Genomic DNA, 17,425 nt, shown 5'->3' with positions numbered 1-17,425 from the left:
TCCGATCATCGACCAAACACACATGGCGGTCAATAAAATCTAAACGTTAGACATCGTAAACAAGGTTTAAACCATAGCATTACTCCATTGATGCGTAAAGAATGAACTGTACAGTAATTATCATGGTAAAGTGTAGTTGGGTGGTAAGAACCGTATAGTTTAAATAATTTTTTTTTAATATTTACTTTGGGGTTGTGACAAAAACCTTGCTGGGAAATCATATAGTTAATTCTCCTTGATACCGTTAAATTAAATTTTGATTCATTTAGCCAACAAAATGTAATCTTTCTTATAAATCTATTTAAATTTCCTCAAAATCCTATATATTCTTCTTTAAAATAAAATAAAATAAATATTTAAACACATTATGCACTTTAATCCAATAAAATAACTTTACAAATTAATTATACAATATCCTCCACTTAATCATTCATTTTCAAATATAATTTTTTTATGAATTAAATTCTTATCTCTATAAACAATTAATCAAAATAAATTGTCCAACCATAAACCGTTCATCCAATTGCTAGTTTAACCAAACCCAATAAAGTACAACCGTAAAATGATGTATGATTGATGCTACTTTAAACAAAACCAATACAACCATAAAGTTATGCACGGTTTTTTAATCGAGGATTTTAATGGCAAAACATTTATAAGTTTATTAGACAAATAACTCATTCATAGTTTATTTTATGTCGACATTCGTATTAAAAAAAACTTATATTTTATAGTTTTTTATAATATATATTATTATGGGTATAATTTAATTATTTTTTTAGTTATTACTATTTAATGAAAGGTTATGAAATTATTAAGTTACCTACATTTTATAAATAGAGATTTATTATTATTTATTTAATTTATTTATTATTTTTATTTTTATTTTTTTCTAACCTGGAAAAATCAAAATTAAATTTACATACAAATATAATTAATGTACAAAACCCTATTAACTATCAATGAATTTGACAAAAACATTTTAAAGGGATCAATAGAAAAAATAATGGTAAATGCATACAAGTAATATGAAAGCAAGTCCCGTCACCAACACATGTTTTTGGAGTTTTGGTGTTTTGAATTAATTTGCAAGTAGTCTCGTAGTGTAGGAGGATACACCCAATATGAAAGTAAATCTCATCACCAACACATGCTTTTGGAGTTTTGGTGTTTTGAGTTAATTTGCAAGTAGTCTTTAGTGTAGGAGGATACAAGCAATATGAAAGTAAATCCCATCACCAACTCCGACCTCTCAAGTTTTAGTGTTTAGAATCGATTTACAAGTAATCCCACTTGTGTCTAAGCACAATCCCGAAAAACATACAACAAGAAATATAATAGTAAGAATAACAACAACATAAACAAAAAGAAAACAGAGTACCACCACATCAATAGTTCCGCTAGTCAAAACTTTCAAGGAAAGTATGTCCTCCATACCATACCATGATCTAAGTAGCAGAGATTCACCCCTATGGAATCTAACCCGAAGCTTGTAGACAACTCGTGCGAAAAGACTATAACCAAATGTGCCCTGGAGCCTTGTGTAGGCCTTCTTTAGACATATCATGAGCAAATAGGTTGTGCTCACAGTGAATATGTGAGATAGAAATTACTCATAAAAAGGCCTTTTACCTTATGTATCCACTGCATCTAGTGATCCATGAGTGGAGAATTAAAAGGTTTTTACTTACTAGTGAATTTCATTTCTAAAATTTGAATTATTGCTAATTTTATTGTTGCAATTGTATTTTGTTTGTATCAATGTTTTAAGCTTATCTATATTGATCAACTATTTAATTTTTAGAACCCGACTAATTTTATTAAAAATATAATTTATTTTAAATATTTAAATATTTATGTATTTATAATGTAAAATAATATAATTTTTACGTCGTAAGGCGTTCCTCTTTGAAATCAACTCCCCTTCTTGCCCAGTTGTCATCCTTATGCGCCCTAAGATTATATGTTAGATGATTGAGAAAGGTTGAACCGTTGGATCACCAAAAAATAGTTACGAATTTGTTGCAGGTATTCGATTCGCATAGGTAAAGACCCATCTACGAACTCCGCCTTCGACATAGTTTCCCTCTCGTCGAGGTTCAATCTCTCGAGCCTGTTCAAGGATGATGTGGTGAAGCAGAATGAGGTCGGGTTTGAATCTCTCAGGCCTATTCAAGGATGATGTGGTGAAGCAGGATGAGTCAAGGTTCACTTCGACTTAGCCAGCGTCAAGCATAATGTCGAAGCTATAAGAGATTTCTTTCCCGGTTCAGTTTCAAGCAATCGAAGGACGATAAGGTGAAGACGGTAAGGTGAAGTTGCAAGGGTCAGACATCCACCAATTATTATTTCATAGTACGTCCAACCAAACTATTAGACCTAAGCGTTGGGTTTGCATGCGTCAAGTACTACTAGGTGCACTGCATTTGCATGATATTTGCAGGCCAATCAATGCTAATGTAGTTCTTGCTGACACCCATCATCAAATTTCAGAGCATATGGCAGGGGAATCTTGTGAGAGTATTATCCCCTGTGCAGACATTTCCTAAACCTTTCACATAATCCCAAGGGCAGTGACAGGAGTCTGTTCCCAAGTTTCAATCAATCTCAGAAGAGACTGTATGGAGCCACTAAGGGTCTGCAGAAACTCAGAGTACTTCGTAATAAAAAAATGTAAAGTCCCAATGGTGGTCAGTAGTAATTATAACTTTTGCCCATGTATTCAATTTTAGGGATTCACTCCAAATTGTCAAATTCTGGAAATCCCTACTTTAAAGCCTTTAAAACCCCAAATTTCCAAGGTTTCATTGTATTTCATTTCAAATATCCAACGATTTATTTAAATATCTGGTTTTAAGGATGTTAATTTGTTAATATGTAGCGTTTTCAAGGAAATGGCTCTATTGTTTTTTGATCTATTTTTGTTGAATTCGAATTCTGGAAAAAATCCTGTCATCAACTAAATCTACGTGGTTAAAATGAAATTAATGTTAAGCACAAGAATGTGTCATGGTTTGATCCAGTGAAATTTAAAGGAATTGTGTTATTTTTTGTTGTAAGTGGACAAACTTCGTGAATATTTACAATTCTCAAGATTCTAACTATAAAAGATTTTGCAAAAATTACATGGGTTCTTCTAAATCTTGAAGGATTTTGTATGTTATATAGAAAGATTTGCTAAATTTTAGAGAAAAGAAATATAGTTATTTGGAAATTGCATGAATATTCATCTTGAACCAGTGAAAATCTGGAAAAATTAGCAAAATCGTCAATATTAGAGTATATTTGGAGAAATTTTGCAAATATCTAAGATGGAAAGAGGAGATAACACATCGCACCGATCATCCAACAACTTTGTAAAGTTTCCATGGCGCAATGCAAAGGTACATAATTTAGGTTGGATGGCAAGATTTTAGCATATCTTGAATATAAGCATATGCTTTGGTGTTGCATGGAGGTCCACGCACATGCCACTAAGAGTGGGCATCTTCACTCTTATGTCTTAGTGGAGAATGCCCCTGTAGAAATGTATGGAAAGTGTGGTACCATAGAGAATGCATGCAATGTGTTTGGCAAAATGCGCCAACGAAATGTTATTTCCTGGATGGATGTCTTGATGAGGCTTTCAAGTTGTTTCAGGAAATGCCTGCAAAAAATGTGATTTCTTGGACAGTGTTAGCTGGATGTGTTCAGAATGGGTGTTTGGAGGAGATCGTCACTCTGTTTCAACAAATGCAAGCAGCAGGTTTGAAACCAAACTTAAATGCCGTTGCTAGTGTCTTATCTGCTTGTGCTAACTTGACAGCTATAGACAAAGGCATGATGATCCATGAAAATATAATTAAGAATGGATTTTTGTCTGATGTCTTTGTTAATAGTTCCCTTGTTGACATGTATGCAAAATGTGACATCATAGAAAATGACGAAGTTGTTTTGACCGAATGCCTGAAAGAAATATTGTATCATGGACAACAATGATTAGAGCGTACGTACAGAATGGACATAGTGATGAGGCCTTGAAGCTTTTTCGACAAATGCAAGTGGTGGGTTTGAAGCCAAACCCAAATACTTTTTCTAGCACCCTCCCAACATGTGCCAACTTGGCAGTGTTGGATCAGGGCAAGGAGATCCATGTGGAAATAATAAAATGCAAATTTCAGTTTGATGTATTTATTGAAAATACCCTTGTAGACATGTTTACAAATGCGGCAGCATAAAGAAGGCACAATCTTTGTTTAATAATATCCCCTGTGCAGACATTTCCTAAACCTTTCACATGGTCCCAAGGGCAGTGACAGGAGTCTGTTCCCAAGTTTCAATCAATCTTAGAAGAGACTATATGGAGCCACTAAGAGTCTGTAGAAACACAAAGTACTTCATAATAAAAAACCGTAAAGTCCCAATGGTGGTCAGCTATAATTATAACTTTTGCCCATGTATTCATTTTTAAGGACTCACTCCAAATTGTCAAATTCAGGAAATCCCCTCTTTAAAGACATTAAAACCCTAGATTTCTAGGGTTTCAGTGTATTTCATTTCAAATATTCTACTGTTTTTCAATCTATTTTTGTTGAATTCGAATTATGGAGAAAAGCCTGTCAACAATGCAGTGATGAGGCCTTGAAGCTTTTTCGACAAATGCAAGTGGTGGGTTTGAAACCCAAATACTTTTTCTAGCACCCTCGCAGTATGTGCCAACTTGTAGCTTTGGATCAGGGCAAGGAGATCCATGTGGGAATAATAAAATGCAAATTTCAGTCTGATGTATTTATTGCAAATGCCCTTCTAGACATGTTTAAAAATGCGGCAACATAAAGAAGGCACGATATTTGTTTGAAAATATCCCTTGTGCATACATTTCCTAAATCGTTCACATGGTCCCAAGGGCAGTGACAAGAGTCTGTTCCCAAGTTTCAATCAATCTCAGAAGAGACTGTATGGAGCCACTAAGAGTCTGCAGAAACACAGAGTACTTCGTAATAAAAAACTGTAAAGTCCCAATGGTGGTTAGCTGTAATTATAACTTTTTCCCGTGTATTCATTTTTAGGGATTCACTCCAAATTGTCAAATTCTGGAAATCCCCGCTCTAAAGCCTTTAAAACCCTAGATTTCCAGGGTTATAGTGTATTTCATTTCAAATATTCTACTGTTTTTCGATCTATTTTTGTTGAATTCGAATTATGGAGAAAAGCCTGTCAACAACGCAGTGATGAGGCCTTGAAGCTTTTTCGACAAATGCAAGTGGTGGGTTTGAAACCCAAATACTTTTTCTAGCACCCTCGCAGCATGTGCCAACTTGGTAGCTTTGGATCAGGGCAAGGAGATCCATGTGGGAATAATAAAATGCAAATTTCAGTTTGATGTATTTATTGCAAATGCCCTTGTAGACATGTTTAAAAATGCGGCAACATAAAGAAGGCACGATATTTGTTTGACAATATCCCTTGTGCATACATTTCCTAAATCGTTCACATGGTCCCAAGGGCAGTGACAAGAGTCTGTGCCCAAGTTTCAATCAATCTCAGAAGAGACTGTATGGAGCCACTAAGAGTCTGCAGAAACATAGAGTACTTCGTAATAAAAAACTGTAAAGTCCCAATGGTAGTCAGCTCTAATTATAACTTTTTCCCGTGTATTCATTTTTAGGGATTCACTCCAAATTGTCAAATTCTGGAAATCCCTGCTCTAAAGCCTTTAAAACCCTAGATTTCCAGGGTTACAGTGTATTTCATTTCAAATATTCTACTGTTTTTCGATCTATTTTTGTTGAATTCGAATTCTGGAAAAAAAGTGTGTCAACAATTGAATCTACGTGGTTAAAATGAAATTAATGTTAAGCATAGGAATGTGCCATGGTTTGATCCAGTGAAATTTGAAGGAATTGTGTTATTTTTTGTTGTAAGAGGACAAACTTCGTGAATATTTACAATTCTCAAGATTTTAACTATAAAAGATTTTGCAAAACTTATATAAGTTCTTCTAAATCTTGAAGGATTTTGTATGTTATATAGAAATATTTGCTAAATTTTAGAGCAAAATAATAGTTTTGTGGAATTTGGATGAATATTCATCTTGAACGAGTGAAAATCTGGAAAAATTAGCGAAATCATCAATATTAGAGTATCTTTGGAGAAATTTTGTAAATATCTGAGATGGAAAGAGGAGATAACACATCGCACCGATCATCCAACAACTTGGTAAAGTTGCCATGGCGCAATGTAAAGGTACAAAATTTAGGTTGGATGGCAAGATTTTAGCATATCTTGAATATAAGCATATGCTTTGGTGTTGCATGGAGATCCATGCACAGGCCACTAAGAGTGGGCATCTTCACTCTGATGTCTTAGTGGAGAATGCCCCTGTACAGATGTATGGAAAATGTGGTACCATAGAGAATGCATGTAATGTGTTTGGCAAAATGCGCAAGTGAAATGTTATTTCCTGGATGGATGTCTCGATGAGGATTTCAAGTTGTTTAAGGAAATGCCTGTAAAAAATGTGATTTCTTGGAAATTGTTAATAGTTGGATGTGTTCAGAATGGGTGTTTGGAGGAGGTCATCACTTTGTTTCAACACATGCAAGCAGCAAGTTTGAAACCAAACTTAAATATCGTCGCTAGTGTTTTATCTGCTTGTGCTAACTTGATAGCTATAGATGAAGGCGTGATGATCCATGCAAAGATAATTAAGAATGGATTTCTGTCTGATGTCTTTGTTAATAGTTCCCTTGTTGACATGTATGCAAAATGTGACAGCATAGAAATTGACAAAGTTGTTTTGACCGAATGCTTGAAAGAAATATTGTATCCTGGACAACAATGATCAAAGCATACGTACAAAATGGACACAATAATGAGGCCTTGAAGCTTTTTCGACAAATGCAAGTGGTGAGTTTGAAGTCAAACCCAAATACTTTTTCCATCACCCTCCCAGCATGTGCCAACTTGGCAACTTTGGATCAGGGCAAGGAGATCCATGTGGAAATAATAAAATGCAAATTTCAGTCTGATGTATTATTGCAAATGCCCTTGTAGACATGTTTACAAATGCGGTAGCATAAAGAAGGCACGATCTTTGTTTGACAAATTTCACATGGTCCCAAGGGCAGTGACAGAAGTCTGTTCCCAAGTTTCAATCAATCTCAGAAGAGACTGTATGGAGCCACTAAGAGTCTGCAGAAACACAGAGTACTTTGTAATAAAAAACTGTAGAGTCCCAATGGTGGTCGGCTGCAATTATAACTTTTTCCCGTGTATTCATTTTTAGGGATTCACTCCAAATTGTCAAATTCTTGAAATCCCCACTTTAAAGCCTTTAAAACCCCAGATTTCTAGGGTTTCAGTGTATTTCATTTCAAATATTCTATTGTTTTTCGATCTATTTTTGTTGAATTCGAATTCTGGAAAAAAGCATGTCGACAACGCAGTGATGAGGCCTTGAAGCTTTTTCGACCAATGCAAGTGGTGGGTTTGAAGCCAAACCCAAATATGTTTTCCAACACCCTCCCAACATGTGCCAACTTGGCAGCTTTAGATCAGGGCAAGTAGATCCATGTGGAAATAATAAAATGCAAATTTTGGTCTGATGTATTTATTGCAAATGCCCTTGTATACATGTTTGCAAATGCAACAACGTAAATAAGGCACGATCTTTATTTGACAATATCCATCAATGAGATGTGGTTTCATGTAATGCAATGATTTCAGGGTATGCAATGCATGGTTGTTCTAAGGAGTCCCTTGCTCTCTTAGAACAAATGTAGTAGTCAAATATAATTCTTGATCATTTCACTTTCGTTTCTATTTTATTTGCATGCTGCCATGCAGGCTTAGTGGAGGAAGGTAGGCAATACTTTGATAATTTGAGGCAACGTTATCACATTACACCTACAATGGAGCACTATGGCTGCATTGCCGACCTTCTTGGCTGAGTTGGGCACCTGGATGAGGCACATGACTTTATTAACAAAATGTCAATAAAGAAAAATGCTACTATATGGGGATCCCTTCTCAGTGCTTGTAGACTCCACACCAACATAGAGTTAAGAGAGTATGCATCAGAATGCATTATTGAGTTGGACCCAAATGATGTTGCACCCTACATTGTACTGCCAAATATGTATGCAAAAACTGACAGGTGGGATGACATCGATAAGGTGCAGAAGAAGATGAAAGAGAATAAGGTAGAAAAGAACCCTGACTGTAGTCAATAAAGAGATTTATGAATTCCTTTCTGAGACAGGTCATGCAAAGAAACCCAAAACATTTAAACCCAAAACATTTATTCAAAACTACTATGTAGCCCTTGTTTTATAACATGGACACATTTTGTTCTTAGCTTGTATAAACAATATTAGTTAATCACATTTCTTAATTTTTGGTAATGACATTCAACAACACAACATTTTATTAGTTGTTTTATTTTTGTGATAAAATATTTGTCTTTATTATTTTTTAGTTTAATTAAGCTATATTTAAGTTAAGCTGCAGGTACTAGCTACAATGTAGCCCTTGTTTTATAACATGGACACATTTTTTTCTTAGCTTGTCATAAGCAGGTTTTGTGAACAAACTAGATTGTTTATTTTAAAAACTTCGAAACAACACCCTAACCTCTTTTACGTTTTACATAGTGGGTTTATGGGTTAGGGGTTCATGGGTATGTGGGTTAGGAATGGGAGATTGGTTGCATAGGTTATGTTTTACATAGTGGGTTTATGCGTTAGGAATGAGAGATTGGTTGCATAGGTTATATTTTACATAGTGGGTTTATGGGTTAGGAATGAGAGATTGGTTGCATAGCTTATGTTTTACATAGTGGGTTTATGGGTTAGGAATGAGAGATTGGTTGCATAGCTAGTGAGCCAACGTTAATAAGTAAAACTTAATTAGTGAGTTATAGGTTAATTGTTAGTGAATCAAAGAGAAGGAGATGAGAGATTATCAATTAGTATTGGATTAAAAGTTTTATTATTCGTTAAAATTTATAATTTATGTTCTTTCTGAGACACCAAATACAACTGTAACAATGCACCAAAACACTGTTTTTACATTGAGAAAATTGACATAATCACATTCTGGTTGTTAGTGTTGTTTCTTTTTTCATGATTACAATAGAAAATCTCAATGATTCCTTCACGATGATCATTGCAAAAATTGGTAAACCATATTCCAACCCTTGGACAAGTCCCCTACCCCAATATTGCTCCAAACTAACAAAAAACTCATTGTCGCTAACTATGTTAGTCATCATATCCACATCTAATACCTGGACAAATTCCATTCTCTTAGTGTATCTGAAGTTGGTCGTTTTTCAAGAACTGGAAAATGGTCGCTTAGGAATTTGGAAATACTTTCCTTATTACTCATCTTGATAGTGGACCGTTCTATCACATTGGTCAAATCAGTGTTCTTGCGAGGGCACAATGTCAAAGATTGCCCTTTTTTGATGTCATCCTTTTTTTATCAAATGTCTTGGACAATTGTCATTCTCATTAATTTCTGGATGAACTTCTTTGTTGATCAAGTACACTGAATTTTTGAGAGAGATATCTTCAATATCAACTGACATATACCTCTCCTCATCACATGTGATGGAACTGTTATCAAGCTCACTTTCCATCAAAGGAAAACACTCATACTTCTGAATCAGAAAGTTTGAGGCAGTTTCAGCTTGAAACTAGTTTATTGCTTTAAGTACACGTGACACAAGTTGGCTGAATTCAAGGAATCTCTATGGATTAGTACTGGCTTAGTCTTGGAAACCCTGTTTAATTAGGAAGGAAATCCACTGCTGCTTCCTATTCCCATGTGACGATTGTTCCTCAATTTATGCCTTACAACATTTCCTTTGCAACATCTAGTGCAAATACTAGTTGAGTATTAGGTTATATTATAATTATGGTTAACATTTAATTGTATGTATATGATTAAGGTTAATGTCACTTAAAAGAATATGATTTAAATGTTTTAAATTTAGTATATAATTTAATCACTATAATTTTAATGAGTATAAAAAATAAATACTAATTTTCTTACAAACATTATCAGTTAAAAAATAATCTTTCTTAATAAATAAGAAAACATGTTAATAACCCAAGATTTAAAGATATTTAACCATATTAAAATTCAACCCATATAAATTAATATTTTTAAAATCTACTTAAATTTTCCTAAAAAAAATTATACATACAATATCCTCTACTTTCAATTAAAAAATATTTAAACACATTATTCGCCTTAATCTAATAAAATAACTTTACAACTTAATGGTACAATATCCTTTACTTAATCATTCATTTTCGAATATAATTTCTTTATGAATTAAATCCCTGATCTCTGTAAACAATTAATAAAGATAATTTGACCAACCTTAAACCATTCATCCAATTGCTAGTTTAACCAAACCCAATAAAAATACAACCGTAAAATGATGCACCATTGAGGCTACTTTAAACCAACCCAATACAACCATAAAGTTATGCACAATTGTTTAATCGAAGATTTTAATTGGAAAACATTTATAAGTTTATTTGACAAAGAACTCATGCATAGTTTAATTTATGTCGACATTAATATTAAAAAAGCTAGATTTTAAAGTTTTTTATTATAAATATTATTATGTGTATAATTTAATTAAAAAATAGTTTTGATTATTATTATTTAATGAAAGGTTGTGAAATCGTTAAATTATTTTATGTCGATATTCATATTTAAAAAAGGTTAGATTTTAATTTTTTTTATTATATATATTATTATGTGTATAATTTAATTAAAAAATTTTGTTATTATTATAATAATATAATGAAAGGTTGTGAAATTATGAAATTATTTGCGTTTTATAAATAGAAATGTGTTATTATCTACTCAAATTTGTTTTTGTTTTTTTTTTAATCTATTTAATCATCATTAAATTTTATTTCTAAGATTTGAATAAAATTGAAATTCTAAAATTTAAATCAATTTGAATTCTCCCTATTATAATTGTCTTTTTTTGCTTGCATTAATGTCCTCCGCCTATTTATGCTAATGAACCATTTTACTTCGAGGACATGACTAACTAATTTTATAAAGAATAAAATTTATATTTAAATATATTTTAAATATTTAAATAATTATGTATTAATAATATAAAATAATATTTAATTGTATGTATATGATTAAAGGTTAAATGTCACTTTAAAAAAAATAATTTAATTGTTATAATTTTAGTGAATATAGATAGGGATACTGATTTTTTTGTAAATATTGTTAGCTAAGAGTTAGTCATTCTTAATAATATGGAAACAGGGTAATGGTCCAAGATTTAAATTTATTGGGCAATATTGAAATTCAACCTCATATGAACCAACAACTGATCATGATAGGGAATGAGATTTTGGTTATACATAATGATGTAGTTTCCCCATATAAACCAATAACTAATCATTTTAGGGAATGGGATTTTGTTTATACATAATGATATAATTTCACATAAAGAGTCATGAGATTGTATTAATACAAGTTATATTAATAATTTTGAATATTATAGGATTTTTTTTGCTTTGAAAAAGACAAAAACTATAATATGGATTTCAAATCTTATTACCATGTATATTTATAATATAAATGGAGTAATAACTTGTAATTGATCTAAATCTAAATAATATAAATGATACCCTTAACTTAAATGATGCCTTAGTTAAGGAGAAATGTAAAGTTATGAGAAGGAGATAATGTTGAAGTTGCCCTTAAACATGGAGTAAGCTTACAAATTGCTTTTAATTAGTTTCAACTTGTTAAGCTCAAAGGCCACTCATTATCTAATTAAGGAGGAGGCACCTTATTTAAAGATGCTAATAAAAAAGCTCATAAGCCACTCACTATCTAATCTAATTAGAGAGGTAGCTTATATAGAGGTGCCACTGATATTGGAATATGCATTTATGAGAATTTTTTTTTAATCCCAATAATTCTTTAAATTATTTAAATGTAACATTTATTAGATGAAGTATACGAAAATGATTAATAGTTTATAGTTGAGTCAAAGTGATTGAGTTGACAAAAAGCAATTTTTTAGAAAATAATAGAAGAAAATAATTTTTTTATCTATTATGAAAAAATATATATATATTTTTAAAGTTTAGTGATATTTTTATTAATTTAATTATTAATTTATTCATATAAAATATATTAAATACATAGAATAGTTTTAATTAAGTTATTTATGTATGTTCTAGAGGTACATAATAATAAACTTTGAATTGTAATTTTAGTGATAACTATGATAATAACATATTAACAAAAATGTATTTTTATTAATCACCAACAATTTATTTCTTCTCATTTGATTTTTTCTAAATAAATAAAATGAAATAATTTATATTTATAAATAATAATAAATGATAGGTTAATTTATGAGGTGTAAATTATTTAGTTTGAGTGGGGTTTAGTCTCTTTCAAATTTCATAGAGAGGAGTTAAGGATGAAAACCACTTTTGAGGGAATTAAACTATCCCAAAAGACATCCAAACTCAACCAACTCAACCAAACTTCGCACAATCCTATTAATAATGATAGCCTTTCATTGTGAATAGAAATCCAATATGATGATGATAACATTCTAGTGTGTGTAGAAATCCAATATGGTGATTGTCTTTCACTGTAAGTTCTTCCCACTACATCCCATCCTAACTATAACAACCTATTGTAAGTAAATCATTCTTACTAATATAAATAAATTGTTCTTAATTAGTAAATCTCCTCATTCTTAATTACTAATCAGATTATAATAAACTAAAAGCAAAAAACAAATACCCTGTTTTATATAATTATAAGAAATATGATGCACTTCAAATACAAAATCTCTCACTACACTAAGATGATGATAAGTTATAAGTGTAGCCTATTTGCTTTAGGTTTTGGAGTTTTTCCTTTTTAAGGCATTAAATCCATATATATATTCAAAAACACGTTTTAAACAACAAAAGATCAAGAATTGATCAAATTTTTGTTTTTGTTTTTTGAATTAGATTTAAACAAAAACACTCTTAAAAATGATAATGAGTACACAACTCTCATAAAATTATTATGAGTTTGTTATATATATATATATATATAATTTTAATAAAATTAAAATTAAAATATTAATTATTTTTTTAAAATAAAAATACTTAGATTAATAAATTTATATTGAAATTTTTAAGAATATGAAATCTATGTTTTATATAAAAAATAATAATTTCAAGTTTAAAATTAAATTTAAGTAAAAAATGTTAAATTAAATTTTGATGATAAGTTTTAGGTGTTGAAATGTTTTTTTTGGGTAGGTAAGCACCTACACGGGATTTGAACCAGTGACCTATCACAAGGAGTGCCTTAACAGTGCATCCATTCACCGTCAATCCAAAGCCCTGTGGGCTAGGTGTTGAAATGTTATTTTGTAAGTTGTTAAAGTATTATTGATTGAATCAAGAATCTAAAACTAGCTTTCTCTATTATTAGTTTTGATCTAGCTAATAAAGATGTAAACTTGAGTCTTAATGAGAAATGATATTCTTTCCCTAGCAAATATTCCTCCCGTATCTTTTAGGATAGTAAATGGTTAACAAATATTGACCATAAAAACCATGGTAACGTTACAAATATAGCTACCCTGAAAGATCCACACAAATTTGTTGTACAAACCACAATCCAAGAACAAATAATTTAATATAGTATTCTCATCATGATTTAAAAAAAAATCTACTTTACACTACTTTTATAATTCTAAATAAATTGAAAACTCCAAAAATAAACTTGTACCCACACTAAACACAATAAATATGAACTTTGTGAGTAGTGGGATCACCTCACTTGTCATGAGCTTGAATTTTCAAGCCAATCGTAGGTTTGGTTTGTTTCTTTAAATTAAGATTTTAAAATTTACTACAATTATATATATTAAATTTATTATTGCACATGAGTGCACAGTGCAGTAGTTGGGGCAATCGGCTTACTTGCACCCTACATGCGATCCTCCTTTGTGTTGCTGCGCTGCAGCCTATATTGTACCATTGCGAATGTATTCTGGTTGATGTGACGAATTGGATGTGACCGATGTCCGCTATGTGACTGATCTGTATATATGTACAAAAAAGAAGGCCAATATCGCTTCTTCTGGGAACTAGCCCCCCACATTTTTTAAATTTATTGATAAGAATTAAATTTTATTTTCTAATCTAGATTTCACTTGCAAGGATGGTTTTATTTATTTATTTATTTTTAATTTGAATGAAGGACTCTTTAATTTTTTTGTTTAGCATGCTCAAAACCTTTGGAATACCTTAAATTCCGAAAAAAACAACTGTAATCTGAGTTTTCAAAAATTTCTGTCCAATTTTATAAAAAATTTCCAAGCAAAATAGTGGATTATTTAAAAAATGTAGTTAAATGGAGTTTATCTCATCCTATCACGACCATGTTTTCAGGTAAAGAAACAAACACACATTTTACAAGGCACGTGATTCGTAAGATTCTGTTTTGAATGTCGTTAGGGCAAGGTTATCATGTAGTAAAAGTCGTTAGCAGGCACTATACTCCGTTCATTTCAACAAAATAACACAAAATAAGTGGAGTATTATACGGGAAAAACACAGCAGAGTCCCATCCTACGGCATCCTGCCGTCGGAGATCCCATCGGACGGCGGAGAGGGATTGAAAAGATATCTCCCACTCACTCCGACAGACAGGCATGGGGAGATGTCGCTGTCGGGCTCGTGATTGAGTACAGCAGCCGCCAGACCGTACGCTCTTCACCGGTCGGGGCATTTTGTGGGGTCAGGAGGGACGGTGGGATACGGGGCCATGAGGACGGCACGTCTAATCCTGTTGCAGAGAATTACGCAAATGGAAAATAAAAAAATATCTTTGGGAATTTCACGAAAACAAAGGCGAAAGATGAGTAAAGATTTTCATGAACATGGCAGCGATACAGGTTGGAATGAGATTGGCTTTTGCCTGGTTCTGTCACCAATTCTGGAGGAGCCAGAAACATCTGCTGTTTTTGGGCGATTTGATTAGATATGGGTTTGAGAAGAAATACTGAAAAGAAGCGGGGGAGGAAAATTTATTGGAGCAGAAGCAGGACTAAAGCCTTTTTGTTTTAAGAGTTTACCAACGCAGGCGTGCTGCATCTGAGGTTCATTTCGTCATGAAATGACCAGGTTTGTGCTCTTCTGTTATAATGAAAACCATTGGCTTCTTTGCATTCATGGGCTTGGGTATGATAAGCTTGAAGTTTCTGGTTTTGGGAAGCAAATGGCAAGAAATGGGGGCTTTTTTGTGTTAGTAAACTGTTTTCTAGGGGTTCAGGATGTGGATGTGCTATGATTTGAAAATAAAATGAGCAGGATTAGAGTGTTCTGCACCAGGAGACTGTTGTGTATACATATATGGATGTGGTTGTGTTGGATTCTGGGCTGTGGGGGCTCTTTTCAGGGAAGAAAATGGGGTAATAACCATCTGGGTACTTCGTTACTGAGTGACAATGGCGGGGTTGGGAGAAATTTTGGGTACCCACATGTTTTAGAGAAAGAAATAGTAGCACAGTCCCCGTCCCCTTCAAGGCTTCCAAATGTATATGATGTGAGAGGCAGGTCCAGAAGGTTGGTTTTGGGGATTGTCTTGGGTAGCCTGACTGGTTTTGCAGCTGCTGGGGTTGTAGCAACTATAATGAGAGCTGCTGTGATTTTTATCAACAAGGTGCCTCTGATAAAGGGTCCCATTGTCTTTGATTCTAGGATTGGTTCCAAGATGCTGTCATTTTTAGGGCAGGAGAGTTGTCTGGATGAAGCAGACCTTGTTGGGGTCGGTCCCAATGGAAGGGTTTACAGAGCCAATCTGGAAAATGGAATGACTGTTGCCGTGAAAAGGATTAATGCTGTGGAATCTTATGAAATGATGAGTACTTCTGTCAAGAGGCAGATTCAGGAGGAGTTGGAGGTTGCAGGCAGAGTGAGGCATAGAAATCTTGTCGCGTTGCAAGCTTATGTTCGACAACCCAATGCCCATTTATTAGTTTACGACCTCATTTCCAATGGGAGCCTTGCAGACGCTCTGAAGAAAATCAAGGATAACCAGCTGCAGCTGAGCTGGCCAATGCGGCATAAAATTGCAGTTGGCACAATAGTGGGTCTTCAGTATCTTCATTTCCAGTGCAATCCCCGTGTTGTACACTGTGATCTCAAGCCTGCAAATATTCTTCTTGATGATGAATTTGAACCCCATTTGGTTGATTTTGGGTTGGGTAAGCTTATGCCAAACAGTGGCGCAGCAGGGTATGTTGCTCCTGAATGTTATCCGGCATGCAAGTATACAGACAAGAGTGATGTGTTCAGCTTTGGGGTGGTTTTAGCTGTTTTGCTGACCAGTAAAGAACCTACAGATAGTTTCTTTGATGGGGCTCCAGGGGGTAGTATTGGTCGATGGCTGCGGCATCTTCAACAAACTGGAAAAGCCTTTGAAGCTCTTGATAAAGGGATTATTGAAGGGGAGGGAGAACAAGAAGAGGAGATGCTCATGGCAGTGAGGATTGCTGCAGCGTGCCTTGCAGAGATGCCTGCTGATCGCCCATCTAGTGCAGAATTGGTCTCCATGCTTACCCAATTGCACAGTTTCTAGTAGATTCAGCTTTTAGGTTGTTTTGGCTGTCCCACTGACTGGTAAAAGGACTCACAGAGTGTTTTTCTTATGAAGCTCTGTGTTGTGTAGTATTGGACACCGGCTATGGCATTTTGAACAGAAGGGAATGGCCGATCAAGCTCTTGATAAAAGGCCTATCCAAGGAGAAATAAAGCAAGAAGAGGAGATGCTAAAGGCATTGAGGATTGCTGCTGGATGACTTACACAGATGCCTGTGTATTGCCCATCTAGGACAGAACTGGCTTCCGTGTTTTTATTCAACTGCATGTTCTCTAGTGTGGTCATTCTACTTCATCTTCCTGGCATCTGAATTTAAGGTTTGTTTGTTCTGCTGCTTGACATTGTTAATTTCCATGTAATAGAAATGAGGTTTTCTAGTTAGAGCTTAAGAAACTGGTCAATAATGTCCTCTCTGACTCAGTTTTCTCATATTTTATTCCTCTTAGTTTTGTGAACTTCTGTGTATACTATAGCATGCGAATCATCATTCTCTCCTTTGGGAAAGTTATTTTCTGATTCCTTTATTTAAGTTATTTTGAAGATTGTGAGATATCCTCTCATATTTGGATGTGTTGTATTCTAAACTTTTAACTGCAATATTGACCATGTTCAGTCTTTTAGATGCTGCTAATTTCTTTCAATAATTAGCCCTTGGATTGAGTATGCCACAAACAAGTTTTATTTTGTACTTACCTGGTGAAAGAAACCAATCTTGGCTTCATGTATATTACATTGGGGATACTGAGCTTTTCACACTGTTGTAGGA

General features: G+C 33.4%; 1 protein-coding gene across 1 annotated transcript; it reads left to right on the top strand.

Moving 5' to 3' along the window:
• Positions 1–14,844: 14,844 nt before the first annotated feature.
• On the top strand, positions 14,845–17,209 carry LOC149203446 (inactive leucine-rich repeat receptor-like protein kinase CORYNE). The gene has a single exon (XM_089403438.1). It carries the CDS (start codon positions 15,361–15,363, stop codon positions 16,636–16,638), a length of 1,278 nt encoding a protein of 425 aa, XP_089259564.1. The 5' UTR covers positions 14,845–15,360; the 3' UTR covers positions 16,639–17,209.
• Positions 17,210–17,425: the final 216 nt, after the last annotated feature.

Source organism: Pinus tabuliformis, chromosome 2_1, assembly GCF_031772625.1.
Source record: "Pinus tabuliformis cultivar Carrire ecotype Pingquan chromosome 2_1, CPIR1, whole genome shotgun sequence".
NCBI lineage: Eukaryota > Viridiplantae > Streptophyta > Pinopsida > Pinales > Pinaceae > Pinus > Pinus tabuliformis.
This window is presented reverse-complemented; position numbering and strand designations above follow the sequence as displayed.